The sequence below is a fragment of the Mastigoproctus giganteus genome, chromosome 10 (genome assembly GCF_048544385.1).
Source record: "Mastigoproctus giganteus isolate SK-2022 chromosome 10, ASM4854438v1, whole genome shotgun sequence".
In the NCBI taxonomy this organism is placed as follows: domain Eukaryota; kingdom Metazoa; phylum Arthropoda; class Arachnida; order Uropygi; family Thelyphonidae; genus Mastigoproctus; species Mastigoproctus giganteus.
This window is the reverse complement of record NC_143584.1, coordinates 113,955,919-113,983,382: the sequence shown is the minus strand read 5'-3', so window position 1 is coordinate 113,983,382 and position 27,464 is coordinate 113,955,919. Positions and strand designations below refer to the sequence as shown.

General features: G+C 37.5%; 1 protein-coding gene across 1 annotated transcript in view; it reads left to right on the top strand.

Moving 5' to 3' along the window:
- Window positions 1-27,070, top strand: part of bor (ATPase family AAA domain containing bor) — a 232,496-nt gene extending 205,426 nt beyond the window's left edge. The window contains exons 12-14 of the mRNA XM_090383719.1: window positions 6,839-7,006; window positions 13,288-13,396; window positions 26,473-27,070. Coding sequence (XP_090239845.1) covers window positions 6,839-7,006; window positions 13,288-13,396; window positions 26,473-26,655 — 460 coding nt within the window. The 3' untranslated portion in view covers window positions 26,656-27,070. The remainder of the gene's footprint in view (window positions 1-6,838; window positions 7,007-13,287; window positions 13,397-26,472) is intronic.
- The last annotated feature ends 394 nt before the right edge of the window (window positions 27,071-27,464 follow it).

The window sequence follows — 27,464 nt, the reverse complement described above, 5'->3', positions numbered from 1 at the left end:
TATTTCAAACATTATTCAAATATAAGTATATATATATATATATATATATATACACACACAGCTAGGCCTCGCATAACGCGAGTTCGATTAACACGATATTCAGTTAACGCTATTTGAAAAATGATACCACTTTACACGATGCAAATTTCCAGTTAACGCGATCTTTTTTTTTTTTTTTTATGCGATAGTTGAAAAAGATTTGAATCGCGCATTAAGCTTACCGCGAGTTGTCCGGTCAATAAACAAACGTTTGCCTGCTGCCCGCCTCGGCGTGTTCCATCAACCATTGGAAGAAGACATGTTTGTCTCCTGCTAATAAAGTCAATGCAGACTTGCATTTAAAAATTCAAATTTTTAAATGAGCCAGATGAAAATGTTACCGCGAAGGAGATAACGGTAAAAGAATTAGATGAAATCTTTCGTATCGCGTAGAACCTCAAACAAAAGGTTTGATGTTCTCTGCGATATTTATTTCGCCAGGACCCAGAGAAGATTGTTGTCGGCTATCCGAAATTTATTGATGAAAAGAGAAAGTCAACACTGTTCAAATATTTCCGCAACAGTAATTTCTTCATTGTGTATTTTATGTCAGAGGTTCCCAAAGTTTCTCGGTTCACAGCACCTTTAATGTCTCAGTAATTTTTTCAAGGCGCACCCAGACCAAAAGAAATACCTAACAGTTTCATTTAGTAGTTAGGTCCAAACAACTTAATAAGAAATGCTGAAACTGTGAACTACCTCGAGCTAGTAGTTCGCGCAGTGTCCGACAGATGTCAAATATCGCTGTGTTTCCCTCGAAAATTTAAAATATTCCGCGGCGCACAGTTTAAGAACCGCTGTTTTATGCAATAAACATTTAATTCCATAATTATTTTCATTATCTTTTATATTATATACAGTTAAAAAGTTATTTAAAAAGTATTTTTTAAATTCTTTATGGACATTCCAGAAGGTCAAGGACCAATTATAATTTTTCCTATTGGTTATTATATTCAATTAACGCGTTTCCATTTTGTGCGATGTGCTCGCGGGACGAATTAATCGCGTTAATCGAGGCCCGCCTATACACCATAAGTAACCATGGTAGAGATACTGAGGCTTTTGCTATTACTTACACAATACGTAATCCTCAAAATACACCTTACTAGCTTATACATATATCAGCTTACCAGTCATAATAATCTTGATATTTTCCTTGCCTTCTTCTAATCCTTCACAATAAGAAGAAGGAATTTGTTTCAACAGAAGAAGGTACAAGAGTTTTGTGCTAATATCATTTAAGAAGCTTTAAAGGTTCAGAGAAAACTGCTAAATTAGAGATTAGGGGAGTCAGAAATGACACAGATTAGTGAAATGAGTAAAAATTACACTTTCACCATCTTTGAGAATACCTCTATGTGATCTCCAATTACTTTATGCATGTGGAAATGTGATTTGTTTCCCACTACTCTATCTAAATTATAGCTTTGTGAGCATTGTAATTTTCTCCTTCTTGCACACCATTTTGCAGAAAATAAGATTAGCTGTATAGTGAAGAAATTAACAGGAGAATTAGGCCATGATAACATCTGAGTGGTTTCGTTGATATTTGAATTCCATCAGCCCATTTCTGGAAATCACTTACGTTAACTTCAAGCCTGGATAGATTTTGAAATTTGATCACTACTGGTTCTATGAATCATGGCCTTACAAAAAGTGCTACTTGTGTAATATTTGGAGATTCATCTTGAAAGGGATCAAGATCCATCTTGAACACTTGAGGATTTATGAGAGCTTGAATAAAGGGTGAATGCCCTTGAAGGAATTAAAATAGGGGCCCATCAAGCTCTTAACTGCACAATTCTGTGCCAGAACTTGCACATCAGGCAACACAGCTGCAACCCCAAAGCAGAATGCACTGGTCCTACAAGAGGCTGCTATTGCCGGTGACTGTCTTTTCAAGGAAACAGAAGCTAAATGTCCCAGGAAAAATATATTGTGCAAAAAGGATAGGTGGAATAGGACCAGGGTATGTCTGCCATGGACAAAGGTTGATGATGTTGCAGATCAAAGATATCATTTATTAAAGACACAAAAGGTGATACTATTTCTACATATTGGCACTAATGATATTAAGTGTAATCTGCCTTCACTTGCCAAACCTCCTTTGTAACTTGATTACTAACTAGCTTATATCTACCATATACTTCTGTGTTGCCTGATAATTGATATTCACCCTCACCCCATGCATTTTACTTCTCTGCCAAGAGTCTCATTAGTTCATCCATTTACGCCTATAAATTGAAGAGTATTTCTTGGTGTTTTTTTTTTTTTTTTTTTTTTTTATGAAAACATGAGAGGTATTGGAACCTATAGTACCTTCTCAACCTTCAAGCCAACCATGTTTGGGTTGAAGGTTGAGAAGACGAAAGAATATATTTGTTGGCATTAGACTTGAACTTCTGTAGACTGTAATTTTCAGGAAAAACATGTGAAGGAAGGTTGTTCCAGAAAACGTCAGTTGAATGAATAAATGAGGAAGATGAAAGTTGGTTCTCTGAGTTTGAAGTTGGACAGTAAATGGGTGGTGGCATGTGTTCGGACTGTTTTGAAAAAAAGACTGGGAATTATAGAAGCCAATTCAGAAGAACAGTGCCCATAGAAGCATCTGTAGAAAAGGCATGGAGCAGAAACAGTATGCCTATGAGACAGCGAGTGGAGAGACTCTGTTGGAGACGAATCATTAATTAACCTATATGCCCTCTTCTGAACGGAATCAAGAAGCCTGAGAGAAGTTTTGGGGGCACCACCCCAGAGGTGGGAACAATATTCCATGGTAGGGCGGATTTGTGATTTGTACAGAGTGAACAGCTGTTTGGAAGAAAAGTAACGCCGACAGCGAAAGAGAAAACCAAGTTTTTTAGATGCAGAGGAAGCAATATTTGTAATGCACTTGTGCCAAGAGAGATTAGAAGTCAGGGTAATCCCCAAAGGAGATATATCATTTTGCCTAGAAATTGGAGTGTCACCAAAGATAAGCATAGGAGCAGAAGAATTCTTTTTGTGAGATATAAGATAACTGAGTTTTAGAAGGATTGAAATCAACTAAGTTGTCTTTGCCCACACTGGAGATCAGCATTTAAGGAATTGGTAGTGGATATTCAAGTAGTTGAAGCTGATTGAGCAGGGCAAGGTTTCTCAAAATGGAAAGTGTAATGCAATGTGTTATCATTGGCAAAACTATGGATAGGATTTCCAGTCAATGGAAGATCATTAATATACAAGAGGAAAAGAGTGGGGGAAAGAACTGAACCTTGGGGGATGCCGGCATTAGTGGAGAAGTCAGAAGACAGAGAGCAATCTACCATCACCCTCAGTGAGCGATCCAAGAGAAAACTTGATAACCAATTACAAAAAACAGTTGGCAAATCATAAGATGGAAGCTTGTTTAGAAGACCTTTATGCCAAACACGATCGAAAGCCTTTAAGACATCAAGAGCAACTGCTTGTTTTTCACTGATCTTTTCCATTGAATTTGTCCATAAATTGGTAACATAAGCTAGAATATCACCAGAAGATCGACACTGATGAAATCAACTGGCGATCATTGATCAGACAGAAGGTTTGTAGGTGGTTTAAGAGTTGGCAGTTAATTGATTTCTCCAATACTTTAGAAAGAGTAGAAGTAATTGCAATGGGACGATAATTGGATGGGAGGGATTTGTCACCCTTTTTAGGAACTTGCTGGATATGAGCAAATTTCCAAGCAGAAGAAAAAACACCTTTGGAATAAGAAAATGAAAAAAGGCAGCACAGAACAGGAATAAGTTCAGGAGCACAGGTTTTGAGAACAAATGGAGAAATACCATCAGGACCTGTAGCTTTCTTAGCATCAAGATTCGTCAAAATCATTCTGACATCAGAATCCTTCTGAAATCCTTTTGACGGAAGCCCACAGGAGCCATTGAATGGAGCATGTTGGGAATGATGGTTGGTATTTTACCAAGATCATTAATACATGAGTTGGAAGAAAAATGTGATGCTAGCAGGTCAGCTTTATCCTTGGCTAAAGTGACAACAGAACCATCTGGTTTTGACAGAGTTAGGAGCAGAGATGGGCAAAAGTTGCGGCCAATAGCTTTGGCAAGAGACCAGAATGCTTGACTACCATTAGGGCAAGAAGCAAGTTTTCTACTCTTAGCCTGTTCAAAATCTAGTTTGGACTGATTAATAACTGCTTTACAATTGTTGCGAGCTTTGGTTTAGGCAGAAAATGAAACTGAAGAATCAGAAACAGGCCAATTACAATATGGAATGTTCTTCTCTTGAACAGCCTTGGCACATTTATTGGAAAACCGAGGTTTAGATAAAAGACGAGATTTTAAAGTGGAGTGTGGAATAAAGGATTCTAATCCTACAAGAATAATTTAACTGACACGATCTGAGCAAATGTTGACATTAGAAGTTTTGAAACAGTAATCTTACCAAGGAAAAGAAGAAAAGAAATCTCGCAGGTCATCCCATTTTGCATTGTTGTAATTCCAAACAATACAAGGTTGGGAATAGCCATGAGATAAAGGCTCATTGGAGAAGAGACAATCACTAAGTTGTGGTCTGAGGTGCCTAAAGGACCTCACTTCAACTGTGTACTTAGAAAGGTTGTTTGTGAGAAAAAGATCAAGCATGTTGGCTGTATGGTTAGGATTGTCTGGTATTCTTGTAGGTAAATGAAAAATCTGTGCAAGGTCATTAATAATTTTAAAGGTCGCAGCATCTCAACCAGCTGGGTCCTAGTGACTAGAAAACGGAAGCCAGCCAGAGTTGTGAACATTAAAATCACCAAGGAAAATTACCTCACTGTTAGGGAAGTTGGACTGGAGAAAGTCAAGTTGCAAAGAGAGGAAGTCAAAGAGCTCCAAGTGATTAGTGGAGTTGGGAGAATGGTAGGGATAACAGATGAATTTAACACAGTGAGGTAAAGTGATTTTAAGCCAGAGAAGATCAAAAAGAGGAGATTCCAAATTACCAAGTCTGTGACATGTAATATCGGAATGGATATATGCACAAGTATCACGTTTGACGTGAAAGGAATCATGTAGCGAATAATTTGGGCAACTGAGATGAGCAGTAGTTGAATCAACCGATAACTGAGATTCTGTCAGAAAAAGTACGTGGAGTTTGGCAGACTGCAAGTGGAAATGGACATCATTGAGAATAGAATTGAGACCACGTATATTTGTGAAATGAACTAGGAAGTGTTTGGAAGGCTTAGATCTTTTATCAGATAAGCTTTCTGTATTAGTTTAACAATTCATGGTGTATTCAATAGTAAGAAAGAGCGGGGAGGGATACATGCTGTGTGAAGTAATGAAATTTTTGGATATGGCATATACATATGGTAAGAATATACCCAGATCCTTGACATAGCATAGCCTTGACAATGCCTCTCGCATACACGCTACTCAGACTCCCGCCAGTTACTATCTGGCAGAGTAGAGGTAGCAAGATTATACATTAGCTGATCCAGAAGCCTCCTAAAGAGTTACCAATAGGTTCTGTCCAGTGTACTAACTAGCAGCCAGCTGTTGTTGTTATTTGGTTTTTAGGAGCATTAGTAACTAAGGCCACATTGCTCCGGGGATATGCGGTGGTCATTCCCTGACCTTTCTGCATCCTCCATATTTGGTGGCTCACGGCTCGAACCCCGGTCTAATCAAGAAGCGTGTGCTACACACTGCTGCTCCTGCCCACCTTGTTACAGAGGCGCCTCCTTAGTAGCTGGCCTGCAAACACCATTTTAGAGCTGTACCCTCGAAATGTAAGGAAGATTGGATCTTGTCTTGATGTTTATCATAACATCAAAAGTCATCAGTCGTACTGCATGATGGAAGAGATGAGGAAGGGTTAACCGGAACTTAGCTCTGGAGACTAAGCATGGGTTCCACCACTTCAAGCCTCCACTAAGCAAAGTGGTGCTATTGCACCGGTTGATGAGAGTTATCTACCACCTAGTTAGTACGTAAAGCCTAGTAGCTTTTGTGATTAATTCCTTGAATTAATCACAAAAGTTTGTGATTGGTAACATCATTCTTCTTCAATTGCAATGCAGTTAATGATGCAGATTTAATATAAAAATAGCTCTTGAGCAGTATTAAAATTGGAAATGATATCACCCTGATGGATGTTTTAATTTTAAGGAGATTAAATTTGCTTTATGCAAAGGTGCACTCATTCCATGGCTGAAAATGTACACACTTTTTGATTGAACTTAGTCAGCAGAAGATACAAAGTCATTTCAACATCAGTGTTGCTTTCAAAATCTAATGCGAGTTCAAACACAAATAATAAGTGAACACATGCCTAAAATTAAGATATGGTAATAAATTGTCAGTATAAATGAATGCAACAGCACATGCAACAAACTTGCCCTTCTACTTTACACTGTTATTTTTAATTATTGAAAGGGTATGTGAATCCATTGTGACTTACTAAATGTAGTTTAGGTTTTTGCTACATCACCACACAAACTCCCTCTTTTCCTGTCTTCGTGAAGCATAAGTATGGACCTGCAAATCATGGTGTTAACTGCATGTTGTTAACAACACAGAAGCAAGTTTATTGCATGTCCAGTAAATCAATTATAGCAAATATAATTTATCTTTATACTCCACAATGATTCTGGATACTAAATGTGGGTTTGTTCATTTCTTGCTTCACTAAGATTTCAGAAGAAAAAATGTTTAAAAGATGAGTATTGCATTCATTCATTTTGTTTAGTGGAATAGGTTTATTTCAGTGTAATAAATTTGAATCGTTTTTGATTACTTTTTTTTTTTTTGTTTGTTTGTTTTTTGAATAGACTTATGCTAATGCTGGCAAGCAACACTCCAGAGCAGTTTGACTGGGCCATAAATGACCGAGTAAATGAAATAGTAGAATTTGAACTACCAAGCCAACAAGAAAGAGAACGAATGGTTCGCCTATACTTTGATCGATTTATACTCCAGCCTGCCACTGAAGGAAAAAGGTGAACTTTTTATATACTTCATTTAAACAACATTCTTAGAGTATTTTGACACGGCTACTTTTCTGATAGTTGTTTATTCAGAAAATTAATATTACTCGCGATCCTAATGACAGCCATGGATTTTGAAAAATTTGCACTCTCAATCAATTTATAATATTGCTTCATGCGATCAAAGTAGTTATTAGGCGTATAATTTTAGAAAGTTTTTACTGTGTATGTGTGTAGACTTATTGTTTGAGATGTTCTTATGTTATAGTTCTTTTTATTTTCATGGTTTTATTGGTATTCAACCAGTATGATATTTGATTGCATGTGACTTAGTTTTGTACTTTCTTGCCTTGTTTTAATTTAACCTAATCATTTAACACTTTGCATAATTTAATGTAATCGTTTAACACCTTGCATAATTTGCATAATTTAATTCAATCATTTAACACTTTGCATAATTTAATTTATTTGTTTAACCCTTTACATAATATATTTCTTGAAAATTAAAAATTTTGTTCACTCTAAGGTAACCTTTGTTTTGTTCATGTCAAATGAAAACTTTGGTTGGTGGTTGTAGGATTTTAAGTACATCAGCAGCTTATGCCATATTGTACCATATATAACGTTTGTAAATTGTGTGTTGGCTGTTGTTTGGATGGAAACCCCAAGATTCCAGGAGAGGGAAAAAACTGTGCCTCCCTCACGTGAAACCAACTAAACTTCGCCACAGGGTGAAATAAGCTCATAAAAGTTCCTTGCATCATTCATGGGATTATTCGAAGCTGGGCCTTTTTCTTTTAGTGTGGGGAGGACGGTGTTTATACCAGTTATGCCACCTGTGAGGGCCAGATGAAAGATACATCTGGCCCTCAAGTTTTACTGCATGATTTTTTATGAAGTAAAAAAGCATAAAAAAACCCATGCAGTAAATTAACATTTTCACCGGTGCCATCATTAAATAAAGTAATATTATTGTCAAAAATGAAAACAGAATTTTAAAAATAAAAAATTTAAAAAATACAGTGGATTCTGGTTATTTGGGCCACCAGTTAATCAGGGCAGCCGTTTATTTGGGGCAAATCTTAAAAAACAGAAACCAATCGAGAAAATAGCCAGGGTTTACTTTGCTTAATTGGGGCAGGAGACCGCAGCACTGGAGATTACCCTACGATTGTCTTCGACATGGAGGCCACAACCATAAAACAATAAAAACAATTAGCAATCACTTGTTTATTGGGCTTTTCTGTTAGCGAAATCTATCATAAACGGACAGTAAACTCGATCTTACTGAATTTGCGATAATACCGACAGCTGGAATTCTGTGGGTTATTATGGTGAAATGTGTTTACACTTACATGAAATCTTCAATCATATAAAAAAATTAATTTTCAGATCTTTTCTTTATTCCTATTTTTAAAGCTTCGTAACTCGTTATTCCGTTTTCACTTGCGCATATTGTGTTACTTGCAATTTGTGTGTGCCGTGTTCTTTGTTATTGATTGCTTATCTTTTTACTGTTTTAAATTTTAATCCACACCCACAAATGTCAGTGAACAGAACTGTCAACTAGTTCGTATGTACATATTACAGTACGTATTAATTATGCTGTTTATCACGTATATACTTCTGATTTTCACATATCATTTAATTTTTTTAATTTATAAGGTAATAAAGGCTAAATTTGCGCTTAATATATCTTTACTTTTATAGCCTGTGGATAATATTCCTCCCATTTTCACTAATTAGAATTTCTGTTTAATAGAATTAAAATTCAATTCACAAATGTGATCGCAATGACCAGCACTTACTGCACATCGTATAGTGAATGGTACTTTACTATGTTCAGTTCATCGTAATGTGATTTGATTGTACAGTGAACCAATTGTAAAGGAAGGGTACATTGTATTTTTAACTATTTACGTGAAACTTCGGATAATTGGGGCAGCCGCTTAATCGGGCCAAAATGCACTAGTCCCAACGTGTCCCAAATAACCGGAATGGACTGTACCTTAAAATATGACTCGCTGTTATTATTTATTTATTATTTTATTTAGATGATTAATAGAACATCTTAAAGTACTGTATATGAATTAGATTAAATGGGGATGTAGCATAAAGGCTTAATTTTCGGTACTCACCTCAATTGATCTGCTCTGTTACATGATGTTAAGGTGGAAAAGGATTAAAACTAATTCAGAATATAGATTGAAAATTAAAAATTCTTTTAAAAATAATAAATGAGGATGAAAATATTAAAAGATCTATGGTTAAGATTTGCCTAGGGAAGAAGTAGTGCACCATATTATTCCAGGTTGTCATATAATAATTGGCCTCATCTAGCTTTCATTAATATGAAAGCTAGATGAGGCCAATAGTAGTAACAAGAGATATCGTATAAACATCTTCGGTTGGCAATTATGGGTGAAAGGAGAACTATGTATGTATTCCTAATTTCCCTCGATGCATTTCAAAACATGTGGGAACCTCACGTGTCAGGATCCACCGGTCTGGAACCTGACACGTGTGAGGTTCCCACGTGTTTCGAAATGCATCAAGGGAAATCAGGACTCTTTAAATACATAGTTCTCCTTTTACCCATAATTGCCAACCGAAGAAGTTTATTAAATGAAAAAAAAAAAAAAAAAAAACATGTATACAGTACACTTTCACCATACCTCATTGTTAATGTAAAAAGTATAGATATACGTTGCTTCCAGTTTATGGTTATAATATTGTAATATCAAGTATCTTTATAATATTCCTTATTCTAACATCTCTGGCACCATTCGTTGACTAGCTTTGTTGCTTAGCATCATATTATTAGCTAATGGAAACTACAATGTTCACAATACACACTGGTATTAAGCAGATGGTTGGGTAACAGAAAACATTAGATAAAAAATACAATTGGGTTTTGTCACCTTCCCTTACACGTTCCCATTATATTTAAATATCTTACATCTATCCTATTCTGATCATTCTCACTCCCTCTAACTCCTTGTAGTAGTAGTAGTAATAGTAGTAGTAGTGGCATGTGATGCAAGAAAGCAAATGTATGAGCTTATGCAGCATCAGCCAAAAAAAAATCACACCATTCCCTCCAAATGCCTGTCCAGTTCCTCCTTAAATTTATTCAACCTATCAACTTCCACAATGACAGATGGAAGTTTGTTCCAGCAATTAACCACCCGCTGGCTAAAGGCAAATTCCGCACATCTATTCTACATCTGTCTTTTCTTAATTTGAATTTATGCCCCCTTAGGTTCGTAATCTGAACAAATCATGTTCTTGTTTTAACATTTACTTTGCTGACAACCTTCTATGTAACTAAAACAATGAGAGTTATTTCCATTCATTATTAAATTAACAGAGATTTAAGTTTTTAGGAAGGAAGCATTTGGTTTATTCTATTCATTCTATTTCAGTCATTTTCATTCACACAAAAGAAACAGTTTGCTTATCAGGCCAAGTTACTTTCTTCGAGAGCAGGTTATGGGACTTCCTTCCAGCGGAAATGCTCGGGCGTTGTCTTCTCTGGACCCCGGGACTTTCTTTTAGCTCCCCCTCTATGCAACGCATGGCACTTCTCCACCACCTCTCTCTTCTTGGTGCCCTTCAAACCCCTTTTTATACTCTGTGTTTTGCTTGTACTTTCCAGAGAAAACTCTCTTTTAATTGGCCATAAATGGAAAGAATCTTCTGGTCCCTGGTTATCTCACATTATCGCAGAGTCAGAGTCACCAAAAATGCACATTTGCTCTCTAACATTTCCTTTTTTGGTAATTGTCCCATGATATCATCTCTGTATCCTGCCCATAGGTTGGAGAGAGAGGCACATGTCCGCGAGTTAGGGCGAGAAGTTTCACAATCCTCATACACCCACACCTGCTCCCTGAAAAATATGATTTTCTTCTCTTCTTTTATTAAACACAGTGGGTTCCAAATGAGTATAATTTTGTAATTTATCCTAAATCCCAGGTTGCTGTATTTCTAATTTATTAATTAATTAGATTCGCTTGATAATCAGGAGATGCGAAAGTTCTCGGGCTCACAGTTACCTGATTAAAAGTTATTGTTTGACAATGTGGAGAGATGTAGTCATTTCTATAGACCTAAACCCAAGTGCTGTTGCTGGAGGGAAAACAGCACCTCCACATAGTCGACTGAAAAACATTACAGAGCAGCATTATTTTAAAAAACTTTTACTAGAAAACTTTCACTTAATGGGTGATATTATATGATTAAAAACAATATTAATTACTGTAGATTGACTATGGACAGATGTAATTGTTTCTAAAGAGCCTGAGTCCAAGTACTCAATAGACAGCAGTATTCCCAGACAATCCACCAAAAAACAATGCAGAATAGTGCTATTTTAAGAAATTATTTCAATTTTGCAATAATATGTGTTGAAATAGCACCCTGCTTCTTTAATATATTGTAGCTTACCTGATAGTGGTTTAATATACACGTGACTTTGGTTATGTTTTCCAATTGGAAATTTTCTTCTGAACTACCACTTGGATGCCTGTTTCCATTTAGTACATCAGATGGCTAAGTCATAGCTGTGCCCTAAGTTTTTTATGGATAACAGACTCACCTAATAGGTGATGTTATCCAATTGAAATGGATATTAGTTACTTTAGGTTGATTATGTGGACAAGTGTAGTTATTTCTAAAGAGCCTAACTGCTATCACTGTCACTAGAAGGACAACAGCATTCCTAGACAGTTGACTGAAAAACATAATACAGAGTGGCACTATTTTAAGAAACTTTTCTAAAATACATAAAGAAAATCAGCTAATAAAAATATCTGTAATTAGGTAAGATTTGTGTACTAATTTTGCCTGTTGTTATATAATGGATTATACATTAGTTACCTATAATAACAATTAAAGGTAATATTTTTTGAAACTAGAAGGTTTCAAAACTCAAGCTGCCACTACACATGGATGGGGCATCTCACTTTGATGGGGCATTATCCTGTGTTTCAACGGGATAATGCCCCATGCCCTACTGCTGGTGATGTTCAAGAATGTTTCATGGACATCAATGTACCAAAGTTAAAGTGGCCAGTCCCAATTTTAACCCTAAGGAACACCTGTGGGATGAACTGGAATCAGGGATGCATTAATGCTGCGGCCAAACCGACCGTGGCCAGGGGCCTCATTTTCAGTGTAAATATTTTCTGTCTAAAGTAGTGATAAAAATTTGTAATAATGATAATGGTTTTTACAGATGATGGAAAAATATGTATCAATGTATGGATGAATAAAACTCTAAAAACAATTTTTTTCCGCCATCCAACAAATTTTAATGAAGGTATGTTGTTTGAGATCAGTTCTTTGAATTTTTAGTTTATTTTGCAACAGGAATTTCAGGTGCTGTTGCCACCTCTCCCTATCTACCATTAACAATGACTGCATGCATTTTAGGTAGGAACTGAATCAGGACAGCAACAATCATATCTTTTCTGACACACAACTTCCCAACCTAATTGTTTTCACTGATCGGCAGTGACAACAATCAAAATGAATGATCATTCTGTGTAAGAACACAGAATGATCATTATTACCTCAGTATATCAGTAATACCCCATTCTATGGTATATCTTGAAGGATTACATATCCTTTCACGAGTATCCTCTTTGAGGATACTCGCAAAATTATTAAAGGGGCCTTGAATTTAAATATGACCAGGGCCTATTTCATCCTTAATCTGACCCTGATTGGAATGTCAAGTGAGGGCCAAACCAATACATCCACATCAGTAACTCAAATGTCACTGTTCTGCAAGAGGAATGGAGCACTGTACCCACTTTAGTCTATTGTTCATTGGTGGAAAGCCTACCCAGGAGGTTGGAGTGCGTCATAACGGCCAAAAGAGAAAATGATATGCTGTGGAAGTGAGTGGCAGTGACATCACATCAATGTGATGAAACCGGCTTGTGTCTGGATACTTTTTGTAGGGTAGCATACAGTTTACACATAGCACATTGACTAATTCAGTAACAAATAATTCAACCCCATGGCAGTTAGGCTGTTATCCTAGACTGTGGTAGAACTGGCACATTATTAAGTAAGTGTTTATATTTTAGTGATGCCAAGTGTATTATGTGGTAATATATAATGTGATAATTGATGATATTTATTCATATGAATAAACTTGATTATGGTATTTTCATCATCATTTAAAGGAAAGCCTTTTTTTTACAGTTTTCAAAATGAAAAAAACATGCCTGATATAAAATTTCCACAGTATGATAGTACAATGACAATTGTTTTTCCAACAGGAGATTAAAGGTGGATAATTTTGATTACAATCGTGTCTGTTCTGAAATTTCAAAAATGACAGCAGGATTATCTGGTCGAGAAATTGCAAATTTAGGTTCTGCATGGCAGGTGAGTTTTTTTTATATATATATATATATATACACACACACACACCCATCTGGAGAGGGGATTGGGTAATAGCATTTAAGCTCACTCTGTTAGTAGCTTATATGGTTGTAAACCCTTGATGTTATGGGAGTTGAGTTAGAAGAATACTCACGAATTCTGAATTATTGAATATTAATAATAATTTTTAATGGCCCTGTATCATGATACCTGTCTGAGTATTAATACATTAATACTATTAGAGAAAGAGGGGTGAATTAGGTTAAGTTTTTATAATTCACAAAAATATAAAATTAGAATTTATACAGGGTGTTCATAATGTTTTTGTACACTTTAAAACTGCAACAACTTCGGTTATATACATGATAAAAACAATTTGTAAAATGCAATGGAAAGGTAATTCATTCTAGTGTTTAAGGTATTATAAGATTTAGATTCAACATAACGACCATCATTATCAATACAGTGTAATACAATTTTGAAATTCTGTAAATATGTTCTCCAGTTGTAATTGTAATAAATTTGAGGGTTCTCCAGGAGAATAGAACCCTAAAACTTATTTTAGGGTTCTATTCTCCAAGTAACTGCCACTTTTCATAGGGCATTTGTGAGCCTGTTATAAAGATTGTTTAAAGAGCAGTTTTAAGAAGTAAACCACACTTTTAACATGCCTCATAGGAAAAAAAAATCCAATGGGGACAAATTGGATGAGCAAGCTGGCCAAGCAATTGGCCCACCTCTGCCAGTTCATCAGTTTGGGAAGACTTAGTTTAAAAATTGTCAAATATTTTCTGAACAAAGTAGCAAGGTGCTTCATTTTGCTGAAAAAACACATTGTCTTAATTGTCTTTAGTACAGGAATAAGAAAAATCCCATAATATTGCAAGATAGCTATCGTCTTTAACCACTGTCTCTTCAAAAAGGAAAGGACTAATTATGCATTTTTCCCCAGGGCACACTAGACATTGACTATCGGGGAATCCCTTTCATGTTCCCAAACTTCTTATGGTTTCTCGTCTTCCTAAATATGACAATTATGGAAGGTAACCTTACCAATAGTATGAAACGTTTCATCACTAAACATTACATTGTCAAGGTATAAGATTCCATTTTCAATGTTTTCATTAAACTCCTGACAGAAAGCTAATCTTACATGGTAGTCCTCTTCCAGCAACATTTGAGGTGCTTGAATCTTGTAAGTTGATTCTATTATTTCACTCTAAGAATTTTGTGTACTTGTTGCTTTCAGAACACCAAGTTCCAGAGATGCCTGTCTTAGTGATTGTCAGTTTTGCTTTATTGACTGATGCCACATTCTCCTTGTTTAATAGTAATAGTAATTGTATTCCATATAGCGCAAGGAAGCCACAGGCTTTTGTTACACTGGCAAAAAAAATAAATAAAACGAAGTAGATAAAATATAAATTATTTACTTCCCTCCTCATGAAGGGAGCTATCCAGACCTTTGAATTTATTCAAACTGTCAGCCTCAACTACCTGCAAAGGCAACTTATTCCAGTAATCAACAACTCACTGGCTAAAAGAAAACTTCCTACAATCTGGTCTGATCCTTTTCCTCTGTAATTTGAATCTATGGCCCCTCATTCTGGAATTCTTTATAACAGTGAAAATTCCATCTTCATTCATTTTACTAACCCTTCTAATATGTCTGGTTGCTAAGCTCTGTAGCCCACATAATCGGAGTCCTTCCTCGTACAGTCATCCTTTTGTGCTGATCTCACCATGCGCGCTGCTCGTCATTGGACCCTTCCTTTTTCCAGATGAGGTCTCCATACTTGAAACACAGTATTCCAAATGTAGTCTTATAATTCCCTTATACAGTGGGATTGTGACCTCCCTATCTCTACAGAATAGTGTCCAATAAATCACTGATGGAACACAATTTGCTTTCCTGCTCAGAAAACTTCATATCTTCCTGTATCATAACTTCCAGATCCTGTTCTTCTTCTACTGTTTTAAATTCAACTCCAACAAGTGTATAATTTATTTTAGGGTTCTATTCTCCAAGTGTAACTGCCACTTTTCTGACCATTGTTGAAGTCTGTTCAAATCATCCTGAAGGAGTGCTACTTGGCACTGATCATTAACGACACTATCAATCTTTTATGTCATCTGCAGTTTTGACATCATGCCTTCTATCCCTTCGCCGATGTTGTTTATGGAGATCAGAAACAACAGTAATTGAAGAACTGATCCTTGGGAGGGGAGGCCCACTCCTGACACTACACCAATCTGAAGAATATCCATTCATCACAACCTTCTGCCCTGCAGCCATCCAATAAACCATTTTAGAATCTTTCCAATAAGCCCAACATGTTCCAGTGTATATTGTAACCAATCATGAAGGACTGAGTCAAATGCTTTGCTAAAATCCAAAGAATGTCAAAATTGTTCTCTCCATCCAGATATCAAAATAGCCTACTAAGTTAGTTAAACATGATTTTTCCTTAACAAAACCATGTTATGTTTCCTTCAGAATGCCTTCTAAATGGCCCTCAATTACAGTCTTAATCATTGCCTCTAAGATATTCCCTACCATTGTAGTCAGACTACCTGATCTGTAGTTACTGACTTCATTCTTAGAACCGTCTTTATGTATTGCTGATTTGTTGGCACTTCTTCAATCCAAAGTAATCTCTCTCATCCAAATATACCCTCATAATTAACCTCAGTGGTTCAGTACACTCCCTGGCAGCCTCTCTGAAAATTATAAGGTAATTAAAATTAAGCGCAGCCATTATCAACCTACTGCAGGATGGAAGCCTCCTCAACAATTCATGTTGAGGGAATTTGACCATAATCTGCCACGCTGGTCCAGTGCGGGTTGGCAGATCGACCGTATTCAGCAGTCAGGGGCTTGAACCCCGGTCTACTCAAAGAGCGTGTGCTACTGCACTCCCGCTCCTGCCCACTCGGCTACGGAGGCCTTCTGAAAATTATAAGGTATATGCCATCAACTCGTGTGATTACTCCTGTCACTATTTGTTCCCTGTTTGCGAATTGGAGATACATTTCCAGTCCGTGGGGCCTCCCCTGAGTCCAAGGATGCTCTTATAATTATGTCTAAGGGCTTGCTTGCCTTCTTTAATATAACTGGAAGAACTCATCCACTCCCTGTGCCTTTCTTGCATTTAACTTCAACAATTTCTCCTCTGCTCTCAGTTATTACAAAATCATTAAGCTCCCTGTTAGAGTTTAATCAGCTTCTGTCCTCCACTTCCCTATAGAATTCCTCGTGTGAATGTGGATGCAGAATTCTTGTTCAGTCTGTCAGCTATCTGGAAAGTATTATCAACAGTCGAACCATCGATATCAATTGGACTAACCTGATTCATCCTCTTCCTTCTATAGTTTATATAAGTAAAGAAGTCTTTGCTGTTTTTCTTTGTATCCTTTGCCAAAGATTTCTCATAATTTGCCTTCGCTTGCCTAACCTCCTTTGTGACTTGATTGCAGACTAGCTTATATCTACCATAGGCTCCTGTGTCTCCTGGTAATTTATATGCATCCCAGGCATTTTTCTTCTCTGCCGTGAGTCTCATTAGTTCATCTCACATCCATTTAGCCTAAACTTTGAACAGTATTTCTTAGTTGGTATGAAAAGCCTAGTAGCTTCCAAGATTAAATCATTGAAAGCTTCCTATTTAGAATTTGCTGTTGGTAACTTCATCAGTTGGTCCCATTGTATATAATTTAAAAACTGTCCCTGATGGTAGTTACATCTCTAAGTAAATCCCACAACAGTACACTGTGATCAGTGCCACCTAGTGGTTACTTTGTCTGCAAATTTTTAATGCACAAATAATCACTACTGATGATCAAATCAAGAGTATTACTCCCTCTGGTTGCCTCTCGAACACGCTGCTATAGAAAACAATCATCCAAAAAATCCACAAAAGTCTTGCTAGTGTGCGAGTAGCCAACCACAAGTTCCAATCAATATCTGGGAAGTTAAAATCCCCCATTATAAGATATTCTGATTTTACTGGGCACTCTATTTCTCTGTATAATTGTCATTGTACTCATTAGATTCCATCAGCATCACTTGGCTGGTCACGAGATACTTGAGTCACTGACAAGCTCCCAGTAATATTTGTTTCTAGGGCAAGCGCTCATTTCTTCAGTGACTCAAATTCTTCTCTGAATCTTGGCCTTCCAGTTCCTTAACCTGAACAGTCTCTTTAAACTTCATTATGCAGTTCGAAATGAATTTTTGTGTAGAGCTTCCTTTACATATACGTGTAATAGGTTTTACTATAACCGCTGATATGGACGCTCTGCTAGCCAGAGGACATAGTTCACTTTCTCTTCTTTTGAAGCCATCTCTTTTAGAATAGATTACCCAAAAAAAAAAAATTGCAATAAATGAAGTAACTATTTTTGTACATAACACAGGAATAAATTACCTTTCCAATGCATTTTACAGATTGTTTTTATCTCATATAAAACTTAAGTTATTTCAGTTTTAAAGTGCAAAGGACTTTATGGATGCCCAGTATAACCTCAAATGAATGAAGAATGATCTTTCAAAAAATCAGAAAATCTGAAAGATTAATAATTACCAGTAGATGGTACAAAGATAACCAAAACTGGCTAAAATATATATATAATTGAATAAGTCTGTTATATTTCTTTATAAAATTTAGTAACATATTTCAAGTGTAAGTATATATTATAAAGTACAGTATTATGGTTCAGTTTTCATATAATAGGTATATGATGTACATTAAAACAACTTCTTGAAAATATATCACAAGATATCTCCTGGAATTAGGATGCACAGAACACATTGCATGTGTCAGTATGCTTATGGAAGTAATATGCAAGTTCTGACATGTTTAGAAGTTGGTGGTGGTGGTTGGCAGCCACAGTCCATGTGGTAACATGTCACATTCCAGTGTTTGTGCATGGTACCAGTAAAACTGTTCTGATAAAACCAATTGGTTTATTACAAAAAAAAAATAATAATAATAAATTAATAAATAAATATTCAGGGAATAAAATATTACCTTTTACAATCCACAAACCATGTGAGAAATGCAGAGTAATTTTTTGCCACTTCAGATTCATGCCTGGATTACAGCTAAAGAGCAGTAACTCTAATATATCAGCCAAAACGCATGATGTGGGTTTACAATTAATATAAAAATATGCTGCACTGCTTGAAAAATAAAGAAATTTAATTAAGGAATGCTGTTTAGAAGTTAGCACAAAGATATTCAAAATTTAGCCTGATATATAAGGTCATATCATGTATTACAATTCTGCTATATGGACCTTCCTAAGTTGTATTTAATACGAAAAAAGCAAGTACAAAACAAAGAAAGAGATCAACTGGTCTAAAATTGTCACAAACACGTCACACAGAGAACCAACTGCACAAAGGTCATGTTTAGGAGATATCCTCTTATTGGCTGAAGGTGATCGTAAGTTGTGGGATGCTCCTGTGAACTGAAGTGGCCAATGAGGTCTAACCATTGGATATTGATCAGGGAAGAGGGTAAGCTCGTGAAGGAGGCCGAACCTGTGGATAAAGTTGAGTCTGGTCATTGCCTGCTGTAAACCGAAACAGAAATAGGAGGAGATACAAAGGAAGAAACAGAAAATGTATATCATCAACAGAACCCTCATGAGCTGCACTAGCAGCCTGTCCACACTGCCCAGAAAACTTCATATCAGATAGCACAGTTATCCTAGGTGTCCTATTCATTCTCCATCACTTTGAGTGTGATACTATCAAACTTTTTTTTTTTTTTTTGGTAGTTGTTGGTGCATCGGCTTCTGTGGCTATAATGCACCTCCCAAGGTTTTTGCAGTACTTTGATCCAAGCCCGAGGCAGGATTCGAACCCGCGACCTTTGGGTTGCCAGGCACTTTACCCACCTGGCTAGCCCGGTCAGTAAACCATCCAACTGGTAATTTGTCCTGGGATTACTGCTGCCCATATGCAGTACCTTGAATTTATAAATGTTTTTTTTTTTTTTTTATGTGAACCCCAAACACGAGAGATATTAGAACCTATAGTACTTAGTACCGTGCTTGGGTTGGAGATTGAGAAGACGAAAGAAGATATTTGTTGACATTGGACTTGAACTTCTGTAGATTGTAATTTTCAGGAAATACGTATGAAGGAAGGTTGTTCCAGAAAACGGCAGTTGAATGAATAAATGAGGAAGATGAAAAGTTGGTTCTGTGGGTTTGAAGTTGGACAGTAAATGGACGTTGGCTGGTGGCGGCACGTGTTCGGACTGTTTTGAAAGAGAGAGCGGGAATTATAGAAGCTAATTCAGAAGAACATTGCCCATGGAAGTATCTGTAGAAGAGGCATGCAGCAGAAACAGTGCGTCTATGAGACAGCGAGTGGAGAGACTCTGTTAGAGATGAATCATTAATTAACCTAACTGCCCTCTTCTGAATGGAATCAAGAAGCCTGAGAGAGGTTTTGGGGGCACCACCCCAGATGTGGGAACAATATTCCATGGCAGGGCGGATTTGCGATTTATACAGAGTGAGCAGCTGTTTGGAAGAAAAGTAACGAAGAGAGCGAAAGAGAAAACCAAGTTTTTTAGATGCAGAGGAAGCAATATTTGTAATGTGCTTGTGCCAAGAGAGATTAGAAGTCAGGGTAATCCCCAAAAGAGATATATCCTTTTGCCTAGAAATTGGAGTGTCACTAAAGATAAGCATAGGAGCAGAAGAATCCTTTTTGCGAGATATAAGACAAGACTGAGTTTTAGAAGGGTTGAAATCAACTAAGTTGTCTTTGCCCCACTGGAGAATTACCTGAAGATCGGCATTTAAGGAATTGGTAGCAGATTTTTGAGAAGTTGAGGCTGATTGAGCAGGACAAGGTTTCTCAAAATGGAAAGTTGAATGCAATGTGCTATCATCGGCAAAACTATGGATAGGATTTCCAGTCAATGGAAGAAGGTCATTGATATACAAGAGGAAAAGAGTGGGAGAAAGAACTGAACCTTGGGGGACACCGGCATTAGTGGAGAAGTTAGAAGACAGAGAGCTATCAACCATCACCCTCAGTGAGCGATCAGAGAGAAAACTGGATAACCAATTACTAAAAACAGTTGGCAAACCATAAGATGGAAGCTTGTTTAGAAGACCTTTATGCCAAACACGATCAAAAGCCTTTGAGATGTCAAGAGCAACTACTTGTGTTTCACCGAACCTTTCCATTGAATTAGTCCATAAATGGGTAACATAAGCCAGAATATCACCAGTGGATCGACACTGACGGAATCCATACTGGTGATCGTTGATCTGACGGAAGGTTTCTAGGTAGTTTAAGAGTTGGCGGTTAATTGATTTCTCCATTACTTTAGAAGTAATTGCAATGGGACGATAATTGGATGGGAGGGATTTGTCACCCATTTTAGGAACTGGCTGGATATGAGCAAATTTCCAATCAGAAGGAAAAACACCTTTAGAATAAAAAAAGTGAAAAAAGGTGGCAAAGAATAGGAGTAAGTTCAGGAGCACAGGTTTTGAGAACAAGTGGAGAAATACCATCAGGACCTGGAGCTTTCTTAGCATCGAGATTCATCAAAATCCTTCTGATATCCTTTTGACGGAAGACCACAGGAGGCATTGAATGGAGTGTGTTGGGAATGGTGGGAGGTGTTTTACCAAGATCATTAATACATGAGCTGGAAGAAAAATGGGATGCTAGCAGGTCAGCTTTATCCTTGGCTGAAGTGACAACAGAACCATCTGGTTTGGACAGAGGTGGGAGCAGAGATGGGCAAAAGTTGCGGCCAATAGCTTTGGCAAGAGACCAGAATGCCCGGCTACCATTAGGGCAAGAAGCAAGTTTTCTACTCTTAGCCTGTTCAAACTCTAGTTTGGACTGATTAATAACTGCTTTACAATTGTTGCGAGCTTTGGCATAGGCAGAAAATGAAACTGAAGAATTAGAAACAAGCAATTACGATATGCAACATTCTTCTCTTGGACAGCCTTAGCACATTTATTGGAAAACCAAGGTTTAGATAAAGGACGAGATTTTAAAGTGGAGTGTGGGATAAAGGATTCCATTCCTGCAAGAATAATTTCACTGACACGATCTGAGCAAACGTTGACATCAGAACTTTTGAAACAGTAATCCGACCAAGGAAAAGAAGAAAAGAAGTCTCGCAGGTCATCCCATTTGGCATTCTTGTAATGCCAAACAACACAAGGTTGGGAATAGCCTTGAGATAAAGGTTCCATTGGAGAAGAGACAATCACCAAGTTGTGATCTGAAGTGCCTAAAGGAGCTCTCACTTCGACCGTGTACTTAGAAGGGTTGTTTGTGAGAAAAAGATCAAGCGTATTGGCTGTATGATTAGGATTGTCTGGTATTCTTGTAGGTAAATGAAAATCTGTGCAAGGTTATTAGTAATTTCCAAAGCCTCAGCATCTCGACCTGCTGGGTCGGTGTGACTAGAAAACGGAAGCCAGCTGGGGTTGTGAACATTAAAATCACCAAGGAAAATTACCTCACTGTTAGGAGAGTTGGACTGGAGAAAGTCAGGTTGCAACGAGAGGAAGTCAAAGAGCTCCAAGTGATTAGTCGAGTTGGGAGAACGGTAGAGACAACAGATGAATTTGACACAATGAGGTAGAGAGATTTTAAGCCAGAGAAGATCAAAGAGAGGAGATTCCAAATTGCCAAGTCTCTGACAGGGAATATCAGAACGGACATATGCACAATACCACCTTTGAGGCGACAGGAATCATACAGCGAATAATTTGGGCATCTGAGATGAGCAGTAGTTGAATCAACCAATAACTGAGATTCTGTCAGAAAAAGTACATGAGGTTTGGCAGACTGCAAGTGGAAATGGACATTGTTGAGATTAGAATTGAGACCACGTATATTTGTGAAATGAATTAGAAAGTCCTTGGGAGGTTTAGATCTTTTTGCAGATAAGCTTGCTCTATTAGTTTGACAATTCATGGTGTATTCAATAGTAAGAAAAAGTGGGTGGGACATGCTGTATGAAGTAATGAAATTTTTGGATATGGCGTACATGTGGTAAGAATATACCCAGATCCTTGACATAACGTGGCCTCGACAATGCTCCCCACATACACACTACTCGGACTCCCTCCAGTCACTATCTGGCAGAGTAGAGGTAGCAAGATTATACACTAGCTGATCCGGAAGCCTCCTAGAGAGTTACCAATAGGTCCGGTCCGGTGTACTAACTAGTGGCCGGCCTGCGAAAACCATTTTAGAGCTGTACCCTCGAAATGTAAGGAATATTGGATCTCGCCACGACGTTTATCATAACCTCAAAAGTCATCAATCATACTGCATGATGGAAGAGATAGGGAAGGGTTGACCGGAACTTAGCTCTAGAGACTAAACATGGGTTCCACCACTTCAAGCCTCCAATAAGCAAAGTGGTGGTATTTCACCGGTTGATGAGAGTCATCTTCCACCTAGTACTGCCTGGTAACATAGAGGGGCGGCGTTCCTCCATGTTGTGTGGGCGCCACACCTCGACCCCTGCTTACGTTGGTTCACACCTGGGTGGTCACCCACCATGTACTTGTCCATGGGGGTTATACCCAGGATTACTAACAGTCCCACCATCGTGAAGGTGCAAGCAGAGGATTTGGCTGTCACAGACCGTCCGGACTTCGCCGAAATTGGGTCCACTTGACTTGAGTGTCACCCGAATATCAGTTCCATCAGCGTTTTAGACTCCCAGGTAGCAAGTACAGCTTGTCTGGCATATCTGAGAGAATGTCTGTGACAACCTCAATTGCCACTTCTCAGTCCTCTGACCAATTTTTCTAGGTATTGTTGCTGTAGTAAACTTGACTTCTGTCTTAATCACTCTGCCAACCTTTGTCTTATCTGCAAACTTAGACATTAAGCTTGATATGCCTTCATCAATATTGTTAATTAAATATTGAAATCAGTAAGGGGTCCAGCTCTGAACCCTGAGGAACTCCATTAACAACCAAGGACCATTAGCCCAAGAAGAGTAATGCCCATGCATATGAAACTACTCTTGCATGTGAAACAGTGCCAAAAACTGTACTGAAATATAACTACACAATGTCAAAATTATTGTTTGCATCTAGTTCCTTTGTTACTGCATCATAGTAGCTAATCGGATAAGAACTCCCCTTAAAAAATCAATACTCTGATTGCCATATATGAGGGACGTTCAATGAGTTATCTACCTGAGGTACTTCCCATAGTTATATTTCAGTGATTCATTATGTTTCTACATATCTCAACTTGAATCATACTAATTTTGTTCCCACTATGTTTTTGGTTACAGAAAGAAGGAAGACTTCCTTCTTTCTGCTATAACAGAAAGAAGGAAGACACCTGTATCAAATTATGATTTGCTGAAATTGGAGCATTGTTCAGTCATCAAGTTTTTCACCAAAGAAGGAAATGAACCAAAGGCCATTCACGAAAGGATGTTGGCTGTGTATGGCAACAGTGCACCTTCAGAGTACCAGGTGAAATTCTAATCAAAACAATTCAAGTGGGGCAGAAAGTCCATTGAAGATGATCCACACAAACCTTAGCCACTAGGATCCTGGCAAACCACATGGCTTCCCATGTGGTTTGCCAGGTTCCTAGTGGCTAAGAATATGTCGATGGTGGCCTCCCAGAGGGTGTTACAGAATGTCGGTAGCTGGTGTGACTGGTTTAAAACCGCTAACTGTGATCCTGTCAGGTAATTCTCAAGTTGTTGTCCATTTGCTGTCCCTCTTCTATCATCTGTAGCGCTGTACTATAGCGGGGAGTAGCAGTTTACATCCACTCCTATTATGATTCTTTTTTTGGCATTCTTTTGTAGGTAGCATAGGTAGTTGATGGCAATCTCTATTTCTTGTCCCGGTCTACTGTATAAAGCCACCACGTAGAGGGAACCCAGCACTGTGATGAGTTGGGCACAGGCTGCCCAAGCCATGCATAGTTGCGTTATTCTTGTTGCGGTAATATTCTTGTTTCTGACCAATAACGCCACCAACGGGATGTCTTCCTCTGTGCGGATCACTTTATATTGTAGTGGGTAGCCTGCCACCTGCCTTGTATGGACGTACAGCTCCTGTAATATAATAACATGATGCCTCCATAGCCCGGTGGGCAGGAGCAGCAGTGCGTAGCACACGCTTCTTGATTAGACCTGGGTTCGAGCCCGTGCCCACCAAATACGGAGGATGCAGAAAGGTCAGGGAATGACCACCGCATATCCCCAGAGCAATATGGCCTTAGTTGCTAATGCTCCTAAAAACCAAATAACAAACATAACATATAATAACGTCTATGTTCTCTTCATCAGCCTTGACTCAAATTTGGTCAGCCACCACTTTTGCTCGCTGGGCATTTGTTTGTATTATTTTGATCATGGTTGTGTTATATTTCTTAATTTTTGTACCCATAATCGATTCTGTTCTGGTAGGTGCCCTTGGCTTTTATATAGATTGGGCAGTTAGGCAGTTCATTGTTTTACAATTTGCGCATGTGGCTTCCTTGTCTTTGTGTGGCAGTCTTGATATTCGTGGCCCTTTTCAGTGCAATGTCCGCATGTTGGGACCGTCTGGGAACAGACATGGCTGGAGTGGCTGAACTTACAGCATCTGAAGCATTACTGCCACTCACTCTTGAAAATGATAGCTTCCTCATTCTATGTAGACCCTTGTCCAGTCCTTTAGGACTTGCCACGCCTCTGGGATAAGTTCCACCCTTCAACTGTTTTTTATACCTCCTCTCGCCTTTATGTAGTACTTTGGTGTTATCACTTCTTGCGACTCCTTGTCCAGGATTTCACGTTGGAGGTTTCTGTGGTAAAGTTCTTCAGCTAACTGGGTGACCGTGATTTGTGGTTCATAAGTAGTAATGAGATTTTCCACAAGGTGCCTGTAGTTTCCAGCTTTAACATTTCCTAGAAAACCAGTTGAAACATTTCGAAGGACTTTCCCTGCTGATTTCTCTCTATCACTAAGGGCACATTCAAACCGTTCGTCTTTGAAAAGTTGCCTTATTTGTAGACCAGTGAAAATGCCTGCCTTAATCATCTCTGTACTAAACCTTGGGAATTTCTCTTGCAAGTATGCGAATGCAGGACTGTTCACTTCGAAAGCCTTTATAAAATTATTCATGCGCTCTAGTCATGCTCTTGATGTGGAGTGGTGGAAGCAAAACGTTATTTGGATCTACCAGAGATTCGAATGCTACATTCTTCATTCCAGGTGTTAATGATTTTCGTTGAGGGAAACTCCTCTTCTCATAGTGCATATCCTTGGCACAACTATCCCACTTTCAGTGAAAGCAATGATACTTAGTGTAACCCTTTTGTGGTCCTAATAAAATGGTGATTACCTTTAAATCACCACATATCTGCCACGCATACTACTGATAGTGTACACCTCAGGATGTTCTCCATGTTTGTGTATGTTTCTTGTTTGTGGATGGCACATGCAAGAGGTATTGCTTTTTTGTAGTTACTGAAGAAACACAGAATATATCTGTGAAACGTATAATTTTCTAAGTTTGTTAATAATATTGATTTAAAAATAGGCTGAAGCACTTTGTTTATTAAATTTTGAAACACCTGTTACCTTTACATAAGCCTCATTAACACAGATTAGGTGAAAACAATCTGTACCCTTTTTCATGCACACATTGTTAGAAATTGAGATGTATAGGTTTAATTTTCATTAGAGACACCCAGTTATAAATTTGTGGATCATGCAGAATATCTACTCACAGGCCCCTACAGAGGGCAGTCCAGAAGAAACTTTTTAAATAATGAAAGCAAAACCTGTTTCATTCATTATTTATCAGCCCTTTAAAAAAAGTTTGGTTGTGGTTTTCAAATGCATATATTTCTTAGTACGTGAAGAAAGATGAGTATATAAAATATTAATGAACAAATTTTACTCTCAATTTTATATATTTCATTCTTTTCTTGTGTATATATCAAAAACATTAGTTAAAATTCCACATTTAATGTACATGTAATTAATATTAACTATATTTTTCTGGTTTTTGGGAATTCTAACATTTCTTATTCATGTACATCCAGACTGCAGCATATGAATCTGAAGATGGAGTACTGACAGAAAAGATGGTTATGGATCGCGTTGTGAGAGCAGTGAAAGAAAATAGACAGAAAGTTGAATGGCAAACAGAAGACGAGCTTAAAAAGAGAAATCCAAAGTCTTTTGAGGATTTAACTTCATCACATATACAAAACAGTACTTCTTAAATCTATGAAAGTGACTAAGTTAAGTTCTGTTTCCTATTTGGGTGGGGGGAGGAATTGTATAGTAGATCAGCATAATCATGTTTTAGGGACAAACTTGCAATTTGTGAAGTAGAACATCAGTAATAGATATATTTTCATATCTATATTATGTCTAGCATTATGTTTGTATTAAAGTTCACTGGAAATAATAAAAGCAGTACAAGGTTGTATTTGTGCAAGGGTCTCACAGCAAATCATGGCATTGAATCAAACCACCACTGCTACAACTTTGCACAGTGGATTTTTTTAAGTTACTTGGCAAAATTCAGAATACTGTTGTAGCAGGTTAATGTTGTAATACTGAGGAACATTGATCAAGCTTTCCAAGTTTTTTGCCCTAGAGTGAAAATCGCCAGAGGAAATTCCTATTGAGAATAGTGGGACTTAAAATTAAACTGATTAAAATGTAAAAACAGCTTTTGGCTGTTTTGTGAGTGGAATAGCTACTAAAGTATACTACCAAAGAGATTTTTTCCTCTTGCTGGTATTGCTGTACACTACTGTTAACCTGTGGAGATGAACTATAAAATTAGAAGTTTTGAAAAGCTACTATTGCAGTGAGGTAGGTATAAACTTAATCAGACTGATATATTTTATAATTTCTGTGAACATACAGCAATAAAGATGTGTGCAGACCGAAATTTTCAATTAACAAAATTCATATAAAAGTTGTTTTGCCACAAGCAGTATTGTAACATTAATAGTAAAGAATTATCTGTATTTTCTTTTTTTTTTTTCTTTTTTTTTTCTTTTTTTTTTTTTTTCTTTTT